This window comes from Natrix helvetica (assembly GCF_964273705.1).
Source record: "Natrix helvetica genome assembly, chromosome: 5".
Lineage (NCBI taxonomy): Eukaryota > Metazoa > Chordata > Lepidosauria > Squamata > Natricidae > Natrix > Natrix helvetica.
Window position 1 is genome coordinate 144,312,590 of NC_138551.1, and position 18,968 is coordinate 144,331,557.

Genomic DNA, 18,968 nt, shown 5'->3' on the forward strand with positions numbered 1-18,968 from the left:
GGTTGGCTCTTGGGAATGTCCCCATTTGGATGGCGTCGAGGGAGTCTCTCCAGCCCATCTGTCCAGGAATCGCCCAATAATTGCCCGCCACTGGCATCTTGGCATAAAAGCCAGACCCTTTGAGAAACCTATTGCAGGGCTGACCACAGAACAGCCAAAAGCATTAAAGTCATTTTTTTTATTTGTAACTCCAGCTCAGGATGGGCCTTGCTGCTATTTTCTGTTGGTCAAAAAGTTCTGCCAGCAAAACCCGCCGTAGGCAGATGCCCGTCTTTTGCTTTGCCCACCTGGCCCGTTAAAAGCAATGCCCATTCTCAGGCTCCTGCCTTTCCCCCCCTATTTGCAAACAACCCCCCCCACACACACACACACCATCCCTCCACCTGCCAGGGACTGGCAGCCTGTCTGGGTTCAAAGTCCGTCAGCCTCTTGCGTGGGCGTCTTGTCCAGCCGTGGCCCTTTTTCACGTTGCCTGGAGCCGTACGCCTTTCTGGCCGGGGACGATGGAAGGTGCCGTCCCAGGTCTGTACAGGTGCCAGGGTGGTGATGCTGCAGCCTCTCTTTAAACCCGGGTTGGGTCCTGCGTGGGAAAAAATGGGATGGGGATGGGGGGGGAGGCAAGAAGAATATGAGGGAGGCTCCATTTTGCAGGATATAAGGATTTTAGGGCAGGTTCAGCCAAGTCTCTTGAAAAATGGGGGTGAGGTGGGGGGGGTATCCCCCAGCCAATAATAGCAGAGAGGTGGGTGGGTCGCATTTCGCTTCCCTCTTAAACCGGCTGGATTTGGAACAATGAGGACTGGAACCTTTTCTTTTTAGCCCTTGTGCAGAAGAAACACAATTGATTTGGTGCAGGAAATCAGAAAAAAGGGAAAACTCTAGGGCGCCCCCCCACCCACCCCCAATTCCCAGCCTTTCCCCTCCCCGTGCTCCCTCCTCTAAACCCAGGGCTCTCCAAAAGGCGCACCGGGTAGCAGCGCGTTCCGCAGGGGGCAAAGACCTTCTCTTCCCTCCCCCCCCCCCCATCTCTCCTCTCCTTTCCCCAGCGTGAGAGGCGGGCACGAGCATCTCCGGGCACGCGCCCCCTCCATCCATCCCTCCTCCCGCTCCTGCGGCGGGCGTCCAATGGGCACGCGCGGAGGGGGCCGGAGCTGGCATTGCGCGAAGCGAGAGCGGCTCCTGCCCGGCGGAGGCGAGACGAAAACGGCGGCGGCGGCTCCGGTCGGTAGGTCTCTCTCTCTCTCTCTCTCCCTGCTTCCTCCAAGGCCGTCCGCGTTTCCCGGCTGCCAGGCTTGGCCGCTTTGCGTGGCGGGAGACCCCAGCCCCCCCACTGCCACCCTCGGGGCAGGAGAAGGAGGAGACACCCCCCCCCCAGCCTCCCATCTCCCCCGGCACCGGGCAAAAGCTTGGCCGCTTTGCGGAGACCCCGGCCACCCTTCTTGGGGCAGAAGAGGGAGGAGACCCCCCCCAACTCAGCCCCCCTCCCTTTCTCCGGTCCTTCCCATCCCTCCGCATCCTCTGGAAGGAGAGGACCAGGTTGGCATCCGCGGAGGAGGGGGCTCCTGCCGAACCCACCCCGTTCCTTGCGCTGGAAGAGACGGGGGTCTCTTTTTAAGAACGGGGGTCTCGGTCTGAAGCTCCCGCTCCCACCCTCCCTCCGCGCGCTTGTGTTGGCGACGCGTGCCCGAGTCTGGCTGTCAGCCAGGCAGAGCATCGCCCGGGGCCCTCGGAGTCCCGGGCGGTGGGGGTAGTGGTCTCGCCTCCCCTCCGTGGGCTGGAAACACCCCACCCACCCCTCCTCATCCCGCTTCCTCTGGGCTGGCGCGGCGCTTGGCTAAGGAAGCGGGGCGTTTGGGAGGGGGCTGCGGGCGGAGGAGTGGGCAGCAAAGGGGCTTGGGGGTTGGATGCGGGAGGAGGGGGGGAGAAGGAGAGTTTCCCGGAGTCCGGTAGGGGGCGTCTTCCTCCCTCCCTCCCTCCCTCCCCCTCCCCCGTGTGCTTGGGCAGGTAGAGCCTCTTGAAGGGCACGGAAGGTTGTGCCAGGTAAGAGGGCATCGATCCTGGATGGCTGACGGGGGTGGGTTGGGGGGGCGAGGAGGAAGAGGAGGGGAGTCCTGTAAGAGGGGCTTGAGAGGCACTGGCAGGCGCCCTGCGAAAGAAACTGTGCCCGGCCTCTGCCCGCCTTGCTTGCCACGTGCCCTCCCTGGCCTCGTGCCTCCCCCCCCCCATCCCTTCTGCCTGCCGCACTTCTATGAGGGGAGGGGGGGAGTCTTTGGCCTCCTTTTCCTCTCCTCGGGTGAAGAAAGGGGGGGGGGGGATTGCTGAATTTCCCCATGCCTTGCAAGAGGAGGAAGAGGAGGAGGAGGAGGAGGAGGAGGAGGAGGAGGAGGAGGAGGAGGAGGAGGAGGAGGAGGATGGCATAAATGTCATCCCCTTGGAAAAAGTCCCCCCATAACAAGGGCTCTGTGCTTTTCCTTGCCAGGGGTCCTGGAGGTTTAATTTACCCACGGGATGCCATGCCAGCTCTCACCCCCTGTGCCCAGGGTCCCCTCTGCCCTCCCTGTTGCCTTGCCCGCTTCCCTGCCCTCCCCCCCCCCCCCGTGGCTGAGAGTTTGCTTCTTGCCCGTGTTCGCTCTTGTTCAATTCCCCCCCCTCCCCTTGTTATTCAGCTCCGGCGTCCTTCTGCCAGATTCGAAAACGTGGCCCACACTCCTCGGCGGCTTCACACCTCCTACCAACCACCCGCTACCCCAATACGCCTGGCAACGTTTCCTTGCCAGGCTTTGTCTCCCAGAAACAGGGAATGGGGGGGGGGAGAGAGAGATGTGCCAGCTCTTGCCAGCCTGTCTCATCCGGATCCGTTGTCACGAGCTCATTAGCCAGGCAATTTCTCTGGCCTCAGTCTTCCCATCTGTAGTAATAGGAGATACCGTTGCAAATCGGCATCTCCCAGGCTGAATTGGTCAGAGGCGGTGGGGGGGTGGGGGTGGCAGGCCCAGCTTCCTCGCTGCTTGGCTTATTATGGGCATCCAGGCTGCAGAGACCCCTGCCCGGGCTCTGTTTGTTTGTTTGTTTGTTTGTTTGGCTCGTCCGTTAAAGCTCGCAACATACACAACACACGTTGTGTTTTTTTTTCTCTGCAAAGAAGAACGCACCTTTCTCTTGTGCCCGTTGACGTGGGTGGGTGGGTGTGCTTGGAACCCGCTGGGTGCACTCTGGCACCTCATTTGCCAAAGAAAACCCGCTGCCTGGCTGAGTGGGCGTCGTTGCAGGTGCATGGGGTGGGTGGGTGATGTCGAGGAGAGGCACAAGCCACGCGCCTAGCACAAGCTGTGGGAAGGAAGCCGTCGAGAGACGCTGTCCACGGTGCTACTCACACCGCACGCTGCCTCTGCTGTGCCCCCCCCCACCGGCTGGAGCAACACCTGGCATACTCCAGTAGGGGGCGCTTGTGGACTGGGAGCCAGCCATGCTCCCTGTCCGATGTCCCCTACCTAGAGGGGAGGTTGGTACTTGCAAAGTCACAACTTCGGAAGTCTGGGAAGAGATTGGCTGCCTTGGGGATCACTCTCTGTTGGGCCAAGCCTTCTGGGGAATGGGGGGGGGGAGCTGATTTGGGCTGCCCTAAAGAGGCGGGGACGACGCTGAGCTTGTCAGTCAGAAAGGTTTACGGTTCGAATCCCTAGCGCCGCGTAAACGGAGGGAGCTCCCGTGACTTGCCCAGCTTCTGCCAAGCTAGCCGTTCGAAAGCACGTTAAAAATGCAAGTAGAAAAAATAGGGACCCCCTTTGGTGGGAAGGGAACAGCGTTCCGTGCGCCTTGGGGAGTTGAGTCATGCCGGCCACGTGACCACGGAGACGTCTTCGGACAGCGCTGGCTCTTCGGCTTTGAAACGGAAATGAGCACCGCCCCCTAGAGTCGGGAACGACTAGCACATAGGTGCGAGGGGAACCTTTACCTTTAAAGAGGCAGGACATTCTCCTTCTTTAGTGGTGTTTTGATGGAGAGGGAGAGGAGGTGGTTTTCCCCGCCCCCCCGCCCCCGCCCCATTACAGAGGGATTTGGCTGGACCCTTTGTGTGTGGGAGGGGGGCGGAGGTTTCCATGATCTGGGAGTGTTTGGGCTGCGAAGTCCCTGCTTTGGGACATCTTCCCTCGCTTTCGACCCCAAAGGCTGCTAAGGAAGGGTGCTTGGGCTCGAATCCAGCTGTGAAGGGAAGGGGTAACAGATGTGTTTCAAAAGCAAAAGAAAGGCACTCTGCACATGTACAATAGCCTTTTCTTTTCTTTCCTGCTGTAAGCCCAGGGTAGGGTGGGTTCCTCTTGTCCTGTCCCTGGGCCAGTCTCCCTGCCTGAGTTTGGGGTCTGCCCATCGTCCTTCCCAGCCCCCCATTTGTGTCCTCCCACCTTGGGAGGCCATAGGGGGGGTGGTTAGAATCCCCTGCACAGAAGGAGGAGAATTATGTCTCTCTGTGTCTGTCTGTCTGTCTGTCTGTCTGTCTGTCTCCTCTGTCTCTCTGTCTCTCTCTCTACTCTTTGTCTGTCTTTCTGTTTCTGTTTCTCTCCTCTGACTCTTTGTCTCTCTTTCTACTCTCTGCCTGTCTGTCTGTCTCTCTTTCTCTCATCTCTCTTTCTCTCCTCCATCTGTCTCTTTTTCTCCTCCGTCTCTGTCTGTCTGTCTCTATTTTTCTCTCCTCTGCATCTGTCTTTCTCTTTTCCTCTCCTCTGTCTCTCTCTCTGTCTCTCTCTGTCTCTTTCTCTCCTCTGTCTCGCTGTCTCTCTTTTTCTTCTCCGTCTCTCTCTGTCTGTCTGTCTCTATCTTTCTCTCCTCTGTATCTGTCTCTCTTTCTCTCTTTTCCTCTCCTCTGTCTCTCTCTCTCTGTCTCTTTCTCTCCTCTGTCTCTCTGTCTCTCTCTCTCTTTCTCTCTCCTCTCTCTCCCTTTCTCATCTCTCTCTTTCTCTCCTCTGTCTCTGTCTCTCTTTTTCTTCTCCGTCTCTCTCTGTCTGTCTCTATCTTTCTCTCCTCTGTATCTGTCTCTCTTTCTCTCTTTTTCTCTCCTCTGTCTCTCTCTCTGTCTCTCTCTCTATTTCTCTCTCCTCTCTCTCTCTTTCTCATCTCTCTCTTTCTCTCCTCTGTCTCTGTCTCTCTTTTTCTCCTCCGTCTCTCTCTATCTGTCTCTCTCTTTCTCTCCTCTGTCTCTGTCTCTGTCTCTCTTTCTCTCTCCTCCTCTCCTCTGTCTCTCTCTGTCTCTTTCTCTCCTCTGTCTCTCTGTCTCTCTCTCTCTTTCTCTCTCTCCTCTCTCTCTTTCTCATCTCTCTCTTTCTCTCCTCTGTCTCTGCCTCTGTTTTTCTCCTCCGTCTCTCTCTCTGTCTGTCTCTATCTTCCTCTCCTCTGTATCTTTCTCTCTTTCTCTCTTTTCCTCTCCTCTGTCTCTCTCTCTCTCTGTGTCTCTCTCTTTCTCTCCTCTGTCTCTCTTTCTCTCTCTCTCTTCCTCTCCTCTGTCTCTCTGTCTCTCCGTGTGTGTCTCTCTCTCCTCCTCTCTTTCTCCATCCCTTTCCCCCCCTCTCTCTCACACACAGAGAGAGGGAGGGAGGGAGGGAGGGAGGAAGGAGAGCCATGCTGTGTCTGGGTCTGAGGGACAGCAAAGGGTGCACTGCAGGAGATGCTCCAGGCCCTCCCCCAGCTGCCCAGGGCCGAGAGCAAGAGAGACGCTTGATGGGAGGGCACTGGCAGAGACTGGCACCAGCCGAAGGCCTGACAGGCAGGGAGGATGAGCGGCCCCTCTGCCCTCCGGGGATGCTGGCTGGCTGGCAAACCAAGTGCCCTGAGGCCGTCTGCAGCCGCCCAACCAGTTTGGACTGGCGGGAGGGGCCAGCCAGGCCCTCCCCCTTTCTCAGCCGGGTTCCCAGGTTGGCCAGCCCCACCGAGCACTCCGGGAGACAGGATGGGCTCCCGCAAGCGAAGCTTCACCTTCGGAGCCTACGGCGGGTGAGTGGGTGAGGTGTTGGGGGGGGGGGGTTTGCATCTCTGGGGTGGGAGGGCAGACCAAGCCTCTCTCCCTCTTGCCATTCCTGGACCGGCATTCAGATCCTGCGCGTTTTCCCCCCCCTCCACCCCCCAGGGCAGACAGACTCCGTGTCCGGCCTCAGTCAGCCCTCTTTAAAATGGGCTCGTCCTCGCTTTGTCCCCCCCCCCCCCGGTGCTGTGCCAACAAACTTGCAATAAAGGCAGTTAATAAACCTTTTCAAAAGAGGGCATCCCCTCCCTTCCCTATTTGCTGGCACCCCCTGGCACGAAACGAGATGCCCCGGCAGGCTCCTAGAGCATCTTGAACTCGGGTCCTGCATGAATAGAAGCCGTTGCCCAAAACTGACTTTTTTAACAGCTGGAAGGAAACTTCCCCTCCCCACCATACCCCACTGCCCCCCCTCCCCATGAAAGAGAGAAAAGGAAAAAAAAAGCTAGACGAATGGATGGAAAGAAGAGAATACGAAAGAAGTGAAGATTCAGAGAGACCAGGAGAAAATGATTAGGAAAGGAGGAGAAAGGAGGAGAAAGAAGAGAATACAAAAGAAGTGGAGATTCAGAGAGACCAAGAGAAAATGATTAGGAAAGGAGGAGAAAGGAAGAGAAAGAAGAGAATACGAAAGAAGTGAAGATTCAGAGAGACCAAGAGAAAATGATTAGGAAAGGAGGAGAAGGGAGGAGAAAGAAGAGAATACGAAAGAAGTGGAGATTCAGGGAGACCAAGAGAAGATGGTTAGGAGAGGAGAAAAGAAGGAAAAGGATTTACCAGTGGAATAAAATGAAATACGTTAACATTGCTAATGGCATCTAGTTAATAGGATGCGAGGGAAATAGATGCATGCTAGGAATTGTGGATAATTAACTAAGCGAAATGTTTATTACATCTGAGGATAGGTGTGATTTATAGTAAAAAGAAAAAGAATTAGAGAGGGAAATGAAATGTTAAACTCGATCAATTCGGAGGGGGCAAGTAACGATATTGTTTCATAAGAAGAAATTATGAAATATGGAAAGAAAATAATAAGGCTGAAATTGGAAATGGAGACATGATGTAAAATGAACTACCAGGTACACGTTAAGGGGGGGGGGGGGAAGCACTATGTTTATAAAAGAAGTGAAATATATAACCAAAAGTTGAAAAAAAAACTTTGTTTCGGAAAGAGGGGAGGGGGCTCTGTAGCTCTTCTGTTCCTCCCACCCTCTCAACCAGCTGCTAGAAAAACCCTTTGTCTCTCTCAGATTCGAAATGGGGAGGGGGGGTGTTTGTCCTGCTTGAGTTTGAGCTGGTTCCGTGCCCCCCCCCTCTAAGCCCACCCCCGCCAAGCCACCTCTTGCCTTGGGACAAGGCAGCTCCTGTTCTCCAGGCTGGGGAATTTCCTCCGTGGGAGGGGCAGAGCTGCCGAGTGTTTTTGGGGAGAGGGAGGACAGTCCATTGACTTCTGATTCGATGACCCTCTTGGTACAAGATGGGTAGGGGGCTGCTGGGAAACCCCCCTCCCCAACCAGCTACGGGAATGTGGGGGGTGGGGAAAGCTGGTAGTGGGGGGGGTTGATTCATTGCCCTCACCCCAAGTGATGCGGCCTGGTCATCTCGTGCCCCCCCTCCCCAATTCAACGGTACTTTTGCTTCCAGATAGGAAGGGAGATGTTTCAAATCTCATTGTACGAAACGCTGTGCACTGACAAATACGTTGTTGTTGTTGTTGTTGTTGTTGTTGTTGTTGTTGTTATTATTATTATTATTATTATTATTATTATTATTACGTGATTAATCTTTGGTGAGATTCACAGTCTTTAGAGCTGGTTGGTAGCTCAACAGCTCGAGTCCTAACCAAGGACTTATTATTATTATTATTGTTATTATTATTATTATTATTATTATTATTATTATTATTATTATTATTATTATTATTATTATTAATTGCGTGATTAATCTTTGGTGAGATTCACAGACTTTGGGGCTGGTTGGTAGCTCAACAGCTCAAGTCCTAACCAAGGACTTATTATTATTATTATTAGTATTAGTATTAGTATTAGTATTAGTATTATTGCGTGATTAATCTTTGGTGAGATTCACAGACTTTGGGGCTGGTTGGTAGCTCAACAGCTCGAGTCCTAAACAAGGACTTATTATTATTATTATTATTATTATTATTATTATTATTATTATTATTATTGCGTGATTAATCTTTGGTGAGATTCACAGCCTTTGGGGCTGGTTGGTAGCTCAACAGCTCGAGTCCTAAACAAGGACTTATTATTATTATTATTATTATTATTATTATTATTATTATTATTATTATTATTATTATTGCGTGATTAATCTTTGGTGAGATTCACAGCCTTTGGGGCTGGTTGGTAGCTCGAGTTCTAACCAAGGTCCTATTATTATTATTATTATTATTATTATTATTATTATTATTATTATTATTATTATTATTACATACTTTATTCATTAAACATGAAACCCAGCCAACTGAACATTCAAAAATGCAGTACAAATACCAGTGACTGGTGCTAATGGTCGATACAGTTTGCTGCCAGCATTATTATTATTGTTATTATTGTTGTTGTTATTATATTTTCAGGGGAAGAGGCTTGGTGCCCCTCCAAAAAAAAACAGTGCCCCTTTCTTCACTACCCAGGCTCTGCCATACCTCACAGGAGTCCCACCTGCTGGGGAGGGGGGGGGTTCCCATCCCAGCTTCCCCCCCCCCCTTTCCCTTCCTGCGAAATCCCCTTTAACACAGCTCTGCCTCATCCTCCGTATCGGCACCAGGACGGCGAGGGTAGACTGCCCTTGAGGGTGGAGGCTCCACCACCATCACACCTGGGATTGCTGCATCCCAGGGAGGGAGGGAGGGGGGGGGCTTCCTGCCAGAGCTGCGGGTGGTGCAGGCTTAATCGCTCAGCTCTGCCCGCTTCCTTAGTTCTACCCCAAACAAGACGACCGGTTCTCGGGCCGGCTAAACTGGTTTGCAAACTCGGCTAAAGAAACCCTAAACAGGCCTTGTTTGTTTGCCGAACTTTGGTCTACATTTGGCTTGGAGGGGGGGGGCGCCTTGGTGCCAAGAGGGTTGTGGGCGGGGGGCTCGTTTGGTGAAGAGAGATGGTGGGCACCACTGTAGAGCCAACCGCAGGATCGCTGGCGCTGCTTGGCTCCGGATGTTGAAGCCGCTGCCTCTTTTCTCTCTCTCTCTCTCTCTCCCCCTCAGGGTGGACAAGACGACCACCTACCCCTGGAGCCTGCGGTGAGTACCACCCCGGCATGGGGCACACGAGGAGCCCAGCTTGGCTCTAGGGGGTGGTGGGCGGTGGGCAGCATTGCTCAGGGCTTTTCCGTCGGAAAGCTGGCACAAGCTGGCATTGGGACTTTCGCCCTTGGCTAAGCTGAGGAGGGCAGTGCCAGGGCATGGGGTTCCTGGCTGGGTTGGTACATGCACCGTGGAGGAAAGACCAGCACCACCCCCCGGCAAACTGCCCCCCCAGCCAAAAAAATGTTCCTTCCCTCTGTGGAGGCATCTTTTCCAAATCATAAAATGCTTTTGTTCTCTTCTGTTGGAGATGCATCTCTCTCTCTCCCCTTCCCTCCGTCCCCCTCCAATCCTCTCTCCCTCTCCTCCCTCTCTCTCTCCTCTCTCTCCCTCCCTCTCTCTCTCTCTTCTCCCTCCCCCTCCCTCTTTACTCTCTCTCTCCCTTTCTCTCTCTCCCTCCTCTTCACTCCCTTCCTCCCTCTGTCCTCTCTCTCCCTTTCTCTCCCTCCCTCTGTCCCTCCCTCTCTCTCTCCTCTCTCTCCCTCCCTGTTTCCTATCTCTCCCTCTCTCTCCCTTTCTCTCCCTCCCTCTATCCCCCTCCCTCCCTCTCCCTCCTCTCTCTCCCTTTTTCTCCCTCCCTCTCTCTCTCCTCTCTCTCTCTCTCTCTCCGTCCCCCACTGTCCCTCTCTCTCCCTCCCTCTGTCCCCATCCGTCTCTCTCTCCTCTCTCTCCCTCCCTCTTTCCTCTCCCTCTCTCTCGCTTTCTCTCCCTCCCTCTATACCCCTCCCCCCTCTCTCTCCTCTCTCTCCCTTTCTCTCCCTCCCTCTCTCTCTCCTCTCTCTCTCTCTCCCTCTCTCTCTCTCTTCTCCCTCCCCCCCCTCTTTACTCTCTCTCTCCCTTTCTCTCTCTCCCCCCTCTTCACTCCCTTCCTCCCTCTGTCCTCTCTCTCCCTTTTTCTCCCTCCCTCTGTCCCTCCCTCTCTCTCTCCTCTCTCTCCCTCCCTCTTTCCTATCTCTCCCGCTCTCTCCCTTTCTCTCCCTCCCTCTATCCCCCTCCCTCCCTCTCTCTCCTCTCCCTTTCTCTCCCTCCCCCCCTCTCTCTCCTCTCTTTCTCTTTCCCTCCGTCCCCCACTGTCCCTCTCTCTCCCTCCCTCTGTCCCCCTCCCTCTCTCTCTCCTCTCTCTCCCTCCCTCTTTCCTATCTCTCCCTCTCTCTCCCTTTCTCTCCCTCCTCTATCCCCCTCCCTCCCTTCCTCTCCTCTCTCTCCCTTTCTCTCCCTCTCTCTCTCCTCTCTCTCTCTCCCTCCGTCCCCCACTGTCCCTCTCTCTCCCTTTCTCTCCGTCCCTCTATCCCCCTCCCTCTCTCTCCCTTTCTCTCCCTCCCTCCCCCTCCCTCCCTCTCTCTCTCCTCTTTTTCCCTCCCTCCCTCTCTCTCTCCCCCCCCTCTTCCTGCCCACCCTCCAATTTCAGGTATCTCCTGGCCTAGTCAGGGCTCCAAAGCCATTTAAAAGAAACTCTCCTTCCCCTCTTTTGAATTGGGGTACCCCCCTCTCTGAATATTGAAAGGAGAGTGCCCACTTTGTCTCTGTGCTCCCAAGACATTTGGGGGGGGGCTGCTTTCCGGAGTTCCTCCCACCACCGTTGGCCCTTGGAGCTACCTGGGGACACCCCCCCCCTCCACCCTCACCCTGAGTCCTGAGGGGACAATCCAAGCCACTCACAGCCCTCGTTGGCAAGGTGCCCGCCTGAAGTGTTGCCAGGATGCCCTTGCCAGCCTCGCGTGAAGGAAGAAGCTGTTGCTTGGAGGGGCCTGGGAGGCTGACCCCATAACCAGCAAAGCTTCTCGGACCCTCGGCTGGGGAATTCTGAGAATCGAAGCCCACTCCTCTCAAAAGTAGCCGAGGTTGGAAAAAAAACCACTGGCTTAGAACACGGCCAAGTCCAGAGGTCACCAACCTTTCGGACCTCAAGGACCACTAAATTCCCAATTTTAAATCCCGCGGATCATAATATGATTTTTTTTAAAAAGATAAATAGTATTTAGTGGGATAAAAAAAATGCAAATCACTGTTTTGTATGTGATGTGAGACCAAAATCATATTTTCAATATATCTTAGTATGGTAGTAAATGTAATGTATATTATTATTAGAATTATAGAGGCTGAAAAATAGTTTGTAAAGAATTTGCACAAGGGTATTATTAAATAGGTATAAAAAGGTGATCAACAGTGAAAAGCTAGGATTAAGTAACCTGATCAATGCTTTGAATGATCATGATTGATGCTAGAAGGGCATATTGAAATTTTGAATAATGGATGCAACAAATTACAGAGGAAGAAATAGAATATAAACTGGAACTCTTTCTGCTGGGAATAACCAAGGGGAAATATAGAAAGAAAATTAAATACATACTAATACACCTGTCGACTACAGCTAGAATAACATTTGCCCGATGCTGGGAACAAAGTAATATTCCCCCAGATGAATTAGTGATTCAGAAAACTTTAGATTTTGCAGAAATGGACAAGTTAACATTAAGAATAAAAGACCAAGAAGAGTCTGAACAGTATGAAATTTGGGATAATTGGTCTAAATGGTTGCGTAACAGGAATAAAGTTAATTCAGCTGTGAAACAATAGAGAAATGTATAGAACTGTAGATGAATGCATATGAATATAGAAGGGATATAAGATTGATGTATACAGGTATGACGACATAACAATGTTAATGTGATGATTGTAAGATAGAGGAGAAAAACAATGTGATGATTGTAAGATATAGAGGAGAAAAACAATAAAAAATCTGTTTAAAAAAGACACATTGAATAATACAATAGAATACAATAGTAGAGTTCGAAGGGACCTTGGAGGTCTTCTAGTCCAACCCCCTGCTTAGGCAGGAAACCCTACACCGTTTCAGACAGATGGCTATCCAACATCTTCTTAAAGACTTCCAGTGTTGGGGCATTCACAACTTCTGGAGGCAACTTCTGTTCCACTGATTCATTGTTCTCACTGTCAGGAAGTTTCTCCTCAGTTCTAAGTTGCTTCTCTCCTTGATTAGTTTCCACCCATTGCTTCTTGTTCTGCCCTCAGGTGCCTTGGAGAATAGTTTGACTCCCTCTTCTTTGTGGCAACCCCTGAGATATTGGAAGGCTGCTATCATGTCTCCCCTGGTCCTTCTTTCTCTTAAGCTAAACATACCCAGTTCCTGCAACCGTTCTTCATATGTTTTAGTCTCCAGTCCCCTAATCATCTTTGTTGCTCTTCTCTGCACTCTTTCTAGAGTCTCCACATCTTTTCTACATCGTGGCGACCAGAACTGAATGCAGTATTCCAAGTGTGGCCTTACCAAGGCATTATAAAGTGGTATTAACACTTCACGTGATCTTGATTCTATCCCTCTGTTGATGCAGCCTAGGACTGTGTTGGCTTTTTTGGCAGCTGCTGCCAAAAAATGAAAAAAGGAAGGATCAGGTCTTTGAATATTAGAATGATAGGGGAAAGGGAGGGCTAAAATAGAGGTAGAAATAAGGGGGGGGAATAGCAAAAACAGATGTTAAGATGACCCAATGTCTGGTAGAACCATGAGAAGGTTTAGAATTGAAGGACGATAGTAGAAATGACGTCTTGGTAAAACTAAAAATGATAAATGAGATGTAATTACTAGGAATGATACTGTGATGTTTATCGGTATTGAACTGCCTGACACTCAGGAATCAAACCATTCACGCAGCAAGATGTATAAGAATAAAAATAAACTTTTTTTTAAAAAAGTAGCCGAGGTTGGGGGGAAAAAAACACTGGCTTAGAATTTAGGGGTCCCCAATCTTTCGGACCTCAGGGATCACTAAATTCCTAATTTTAAATCCCGCGGACCGTAACATGAATTTTTTTAAAAAAAAAGATAAATAGTATTTAGTGGAATATTTTTTAAAAATGCAAATTCTTTCTCTACAGACCTCTAGTTCTAAGTTCATAGGCGACACAGCGCTCCCTACTGGCGCTGACGTGGTATTGCACCTCTTCATTCTAATCTTCAGCTCTAGATTGGGGTGGGGGGTGGGTTTGAGGGATTTGGAAGCCCCCTTTAAAAGGGGGAGGGCCCAAATCCAAGCTGCATCCCAGCTGTGACGGTCGGACTCCGCCCACTCCCTTTTGGGAAGAGGGATCACACACCCCCTGGTGGCCACCTGTGGGAATGCTGACTCCTTTAGTTTTTGCGAAATCTTGCTCCGTTTGGGCAGGGGGCGCCCCGGGTGGGTTGGGGAGGGGGGGGGAGACAAGGCTGCAGCACTCAAGTCCCCCATCTTTGTGAGGGGATGGGTGCTCATCCTTCCAGGGAACCCTCCCCCCACCCCTTCAGGGCTTTCTGGGGTCCCAGCAGGGATGCCCACAGAAGTCCAGCGGGCATCCCTCTGGTTCTTAGACTTGGCATTAGAAGCACCAGGTGGCTCCGGAGCGGGAGGCATCCACTGCCTTGACAACCATATGCCCACCGACAAACCCCCCCCCCCATCCGCTTCCTCTCTGCACAAGGGCCTTGAGTTCAACGCACAATTTGCCACCAGCATGACGTATAGTAATTGCCCATCAATTTAACGGTATCGCGTTGCTACGGAAACTCGGGTGCGTGCAATTGGGAGGGGGTTTCCTCTGGCCACCATCTCACTTGAGCGTGGAGCCTCTGAGCATACACCGAGTGTCTTTCAGCCTGGCCCCAGCTGGCCCACTTTTGCCGGTAGGGGAAGGAGAGGTTGCCGATAGCATCCCGTTGCCAGGGTTACCGGGGATGGATGGGGAGGAGAGCCTGGCTGGGGAGGGGGGTCTTGTGGCTTTGGGAAGCCCTCCCCTTGAAGGCGTGGCTGCCAGAGACAGGACGGGAGGCAGTTTCACCGGGGTGACTCTGCCTTAAAAAAGGACCCCTCCCCACGCGGCTAACTGCGCATGGACCTCTGGTGCATCCTGGCACAGTTGGGAAGGGGTGATGCTTTCAAGACCCCCAACCACTTTCCCTGCATTTAATTTCCCCCGCTGACCAAGGGGTGGGCCGGTACCCAAAGCAGGCTCAGATTACCCCCTCCCCAGCCCCCCAATAAAGGGTCTGGTTTAGAGAGCTTCTCCTGTGCGGGTTTTTTCCCCCTACAAACTTTTCTCTCCTCCCCACCGCAGGAAAAATGACGGGCTGCCCCACTCCTCTTCCAGCGGACCCCTAGACCTGCCCCCAAGGATTTCCCCCTCTTCGCACCCCACATTTCTCCATCCCAAGGTAAGAGTTTTCACAGCTGATTGTTTTTTTTGGAGGAGGGGGTCATGTCCACATGTCTGATAGCCTGCGTCCTAAGTTGTCCTTAGAGCTGAAATGAGGGGGGGGGCTGTGGGAAGTTACCTCCATGATCCCCCCTCCTGGGGTTCGCGGGGGAAGGGCGTGGAGGGGGGGCTGTTCACCAGACAGGCCTCCTGGCTGACGGCCACTTTCTACCAGCCCTGCAGGGTAGGCCTTCGGGTATCTCACAGGTTGGGAGGAGGGTCCTCAGTTTGGCCCAGAGCTCAGGAGGACCAGAATTGGAGGAGGGCTCTCTCCTACTCTTACTTCTCCTTCCTTCCTTCCTTCCTTCCTTCCTTCCTTCCTTCCTTCCTTCCTTCCTCTTTTCTCCTTCCCCTCTCTTTCTCCCACTCCTCCTCTCTCCTCCTCCTTCCCCTCTCTCCTACTCTTACCCCTCCTTCCTTCCTTCCTCTGCTTTGCACTTTCTTCCTTTCCCTCCTCTTTTCTCCTTCCCCTCTCTTTCCCCCACTCCTCCTCTCTTCTCCTCCTTCCCCTCTCTCCTACTCTTACCTCTCCTTCCTTCCTTCCTCTGCTTTGCACTTTCTTCCTTTCCTTCCTCTTTTCTCCTTCCCCTCTCTTTCTCCCACTCCTCCTCTCTCCTCCTCCTTCCCCTCTCTCCTACTCTTACCTCTCCTTCCTTCCTTCCTTCCTTCCTTCCTTCCTTCCTTCCTTCCTTCCTTCCTTCCTTCCTTCCTCTGCTTTGCACTTTCTTCCTTTCCTTCCTCTTTTCTCCTTCCCCTCTCTTTCCTCCACTCCTCCTCTCTTCTCCTCCTTCCCCTCTCTCCTACTCTTACCTCTCCTTCCTTCCTTCCTTCCTTCCTTCCTTCCTTCCTTCCTTCCTTCCTTCCTTCCTCTGCTTTACCCTTTCTTCCTTTCCTTCCTCTTTTCTCCTTCCCCTCTGATGGGTTCTTTATATTTACTTTTAAAAAATAATTTTCTCCGTAGCCTTGCTCCCCACCCCCTCCTCGGTGAAGTTGGGCAGTTTGGGGTTGAGCAAGGGAGACAGACCAGCACCTCCAGAAGGGGGTCAGCCATAGGGAAGGAGAATGTGGGGAGGGGGCACAGATTTTCCCTGGTGGTCGATTGGCAATTTAGTTCAGGGGAATGTATTTGCATGCGTCTGTCTGTTGTCTGTCTGTCTGTGTGTGGTATAATTTGTACAGGGTCTCCTGTTTGAGCGGGGGGTTGGACTAGATGACCTACAAGGTCCCTTCTAACTCTTGTTATTCCGTATTCTCCGCATGCCCCAAGAGAAGCCATGAAAGGCCCATTCAAGTTTTATTTCTCTTTTAATTCAATGGCCAAATGCCAGCATTACAGGTGGGAGTGGGGGCTGGGGGTGGGCTGCTCTCCTGTAGCCCCTCTGTGTCTGCAGTTTCTCCCCCCCCCTCCATGTGTTTTACCAACATTTCCGCCTATGCCAGTTTCTCCTTTTGGGGGGGGGGGGTGTAGCTGCAACCCCTTCCACGAGGAAAACCATCATCCTCATCCAAGCCTTCCTTGCTTCCTGGATGGATTCATTCCTGGCCTAGCCCCCTCCCCAATGGCAGCCCCCCCTGCCATTCATCCCCTTCAGTTGCCATGGTGACCCTTTGCCCTCCTTCTTCCCTCCTGCTCCCCCTCCCTCTAGAAAGACCTGCCTCCTCCTGGCCCGGCCACCTGGTTGGCGGCCCAATGGCTGCACGGGGAGATGCCAGGCGTGTGCGGCTCGCCCCTCCCTCCCTCGGAGGAAGGAGCCAGATCAACCTGGCGGGAGGTGCTGTGCAGCTCCCTCCTCCCTCCCTCCCCTGCAGCGCGTGGGGAGAAGGATGTGATCTGACCCACCTTGTATAGGGAGAGGAGAGAGAGAGAGAGAGGGAGCCAATGGCGGATCCCCTCCCAAAGTTCCCCCAGTGGAGGGGGGCTGGCGAGGACCCCAGGGGCTGGAGTGTGAGTAGCCACTGCTGCAGGGGTCTCCTCAGCCCCTTTGGCTCTCCCACCGAGGGTCCTCTGGGAAGAGGGGCGGTGGGGAGAAGAGGGGCTAGCAGGAAGGAACCCATCTGCCTGTGATGGAGAATCCTGGACCATGGGGGTCTCCCCCTCCCGTGATTCTGCCCCCCTTCCACCGCTGACCTCCCGCTCTGCCTACCCCCTTGCCTTGGGAGAGGATCCGGTACATGTGCCCTCTTTGTGCCTCTTCTGCGTTGGAGAAGAAGAAGGAAGCTTTGGCTGACAAATTGGGGTGGGGGGCTTCCAGTTCAGGGTCTGAAAGCCCCTTCCCACCCACCCCCAGCCTCATCCCTTCTCTCTCTCTCTCTCTCTCTGTCTGCAGCACACCGAACTGTTTGCGATGATCGAAAAGATGCAGGTAAGGCAGATCCTCCACAGGGGATCTGGTGGAGCTGGGGCAGTGGGGAGGGGGCGGTTGAGAGACAGTGGGGTGGGGGGGAGCGTCCGTCCCCTCTTGGAGCATAAGGAGTGTTATCGATCATTTTTCTGCGAGTGGACACGGCCCTTGGCTTTGGAAGGCACTCGAGTGGGATGGGCAGGCAACGGGCTCCCCCTGGGCCTTTGGGTGGTGATGGGGAGTGGGCATCTGAGAAATGGGCTCTTTGCATGCTCAGAGGTGCCCGTGCCTTCCCTCGAGCTCATAATCCACAGCCGCCTTTCCTTTCCTCCCCCCTCCTCCCCCGGGGCTCTTCCGGCGTGTGGGATTGCAGTATCCCTAAAACTCAGCTGGCACCATTGTCCCTAAGGATGGCGAGGGATGGCATGGGGCATTTTTTAAAAGAGAGCTGGGTTTTTGCAGGGTGCCAACCAGTCGGGTCTCCCGTGGGGTTGGTTTATGGCCACATCTGGAGGGCCCGTGTGGCCCCCGGGGCTGTGCCTCTGGCTCAGAAACAGCAGCTGGACGCACGCTCTTCCCCTCCCCCCTCTCCCGTCCCATGCCCGACCTGTGCCAAGCAGGATCTCCGCAATTCCTGGCCTCTGCCCGAGACCAGGCGCAGCTGGCGGGCGGCCCAGGCGCGGCTGTTGACTCGGGCTGGTCCCTCTCTCTCTTCCCCACCCCAGGGAAACCGGATGGACGAGCAGCGCTGTGCCTTCCCACCTACCCTCAAGGTAGGTATTCCATCCCTCCTTCCCCCACCCCTCAACCAGGCAGAAATCCACCAGGTTGAGCTCCTTCCACGGTGTCGCAAAGTTACCTTGGCAGAATCTTGCCAGGCTGAAAATGTATTTCTGTCTACGCCCCATGAAACTAGAGGGATGGGGGGGGGGTTGTCATCTCGGCCTCCTCCTTGCCCATTATGGGGCTATGCCCTCTCTTGGCTGCCCCTGCTTCAGGTCACATCTCTCCTCCCCCAGGCAGAAATCCACCAGGTTGAGCTCCTTCCATGGTGTCGCAAAGCTACCTTGGCAGAATCTTGCCAGCCTGAAAGTGTATTTCTGTCTACTCCCCATGAAACTGGGGGGGGGGGGTTGTCATCTTGGCCTCTTCCTCGCCCATTATGGGGCTATGCCCTCTCTTGGCTGCCCCTGCTTCAGATGGCATCACTTCCCCCCCCTCACTCATTCCTCGCCCCCACTAGTCTCCTCCTGTCCGGTCCGTGGGAGGGGGGGGCAGTGGAGTCTGCAGCCCCTCAGATCTTTCCCCCGACTTTCCCCACCACTTGCAGGACTGATTGTGGGAAGGCGAAGGAGAGCGGGGGGGCTGGCGGTCTGGGCGCATATGTGTATGTGCCTGCTTGTGCATTCTCTCTCTCACACACACATATATGTTTTTGTGTTTTCGCAGACGGAAGAGGATTACATCCCGTATCCCAGCGTCCATGAGGTAAGGAAGAGTAAGTCTTATCCGCTGAAAAGGAGATCCCATGGTTAGGAGCAGTCTACCTCAGAGTGGTGGGGAGAATCGTTGCCCGCCTGTGTTCCCCTCCCCTTTTTGGGGGGGGGGTAGTGGGCCGTTGGGCGGACTCTCCTGTCTCTCAGCTGGGCGAGGGACAGGGGAGGACGGGGGCAGTCTTCCTACCTGCCTGCTCCGGGTTCAAATCTTCCTCCTCCTCCAACCCTTCGGCAGGTTCTGGGCCGAGGGCCTCCCTTCCCCCTCATCTTGCTTCCCCAATTTGGGGGCTACTGGATCGAGGGCACCAACCACGATCTGGCGGAGCTGTCCGAATTCCAGTCTCCCGGCTGTAAGGTCAAGCTGGAATGCAACCACTTGGCCAGGGTCTACCGGAAGCATTTCCTAGGCAAGGTCAGTCCCCAAGGAGGGAGGGAGGGAGGGGGCTTGGGAAGGGGAACAACACCCCCTCATAACCCCACTGGGACCCCCCCCCCATCAAGAGGCCTCTGTGATGCCCTGCGACCTGGGCAGGCCGTGTTCCTCA

General features: G+C 53.8%; 1 protein-coding gene across 6 annotated transcripts in view; it reads left to right on the forward strand.

Moving 5' to 3' along the window:
• The first annotated feature begins 1,112 nt into the window (after positions 1–1,112).
• RAP1GAP (RAP1 GTPase activating protein) overlaps positions 1,113–18,968 on the forward strand; it is a 92,284-nt gene continuing 74,428 nt past the window's right edge. For 5 of the 6 annotated variants that reach the window (XM_081954626.1, XM_081954623.1, XM_081954622.1 and 2 more), the window contains exons 1-7: positions 5,617–5,985; positions 9,240–9,275; positions 14,448–14,544; positions 16,913–16,948; positions 17,653–17,700; positions 18,377–18,415; positions 18,659–18,835. In XM_081954626.1, the coding sequence (XP_081810752.1) occupies positions 5,768–5,985; positions 9,240–9,275; positions 14,448–14,544; positions 16,913–16,948; positions 17,653–17,700; positions 18,377–18,415; positions 18,659–18,835 (651 nt within the window). In that variant the 5' untranslated portion in view covers positions 5,617–5,767. Of the gene's footprint in view, positions 1,226–5,616; positions 5,986–9,239; positions 9,276–14,447; positions 14,545–16,912; positions 16,949–17,652; positions 17,701–18,376; positions 18,416–18,658; positions 18,836–18,968 lie in introns of those variants that run through there. The other variant, XM_081954627.1, reaches the window with a different exon arrangement.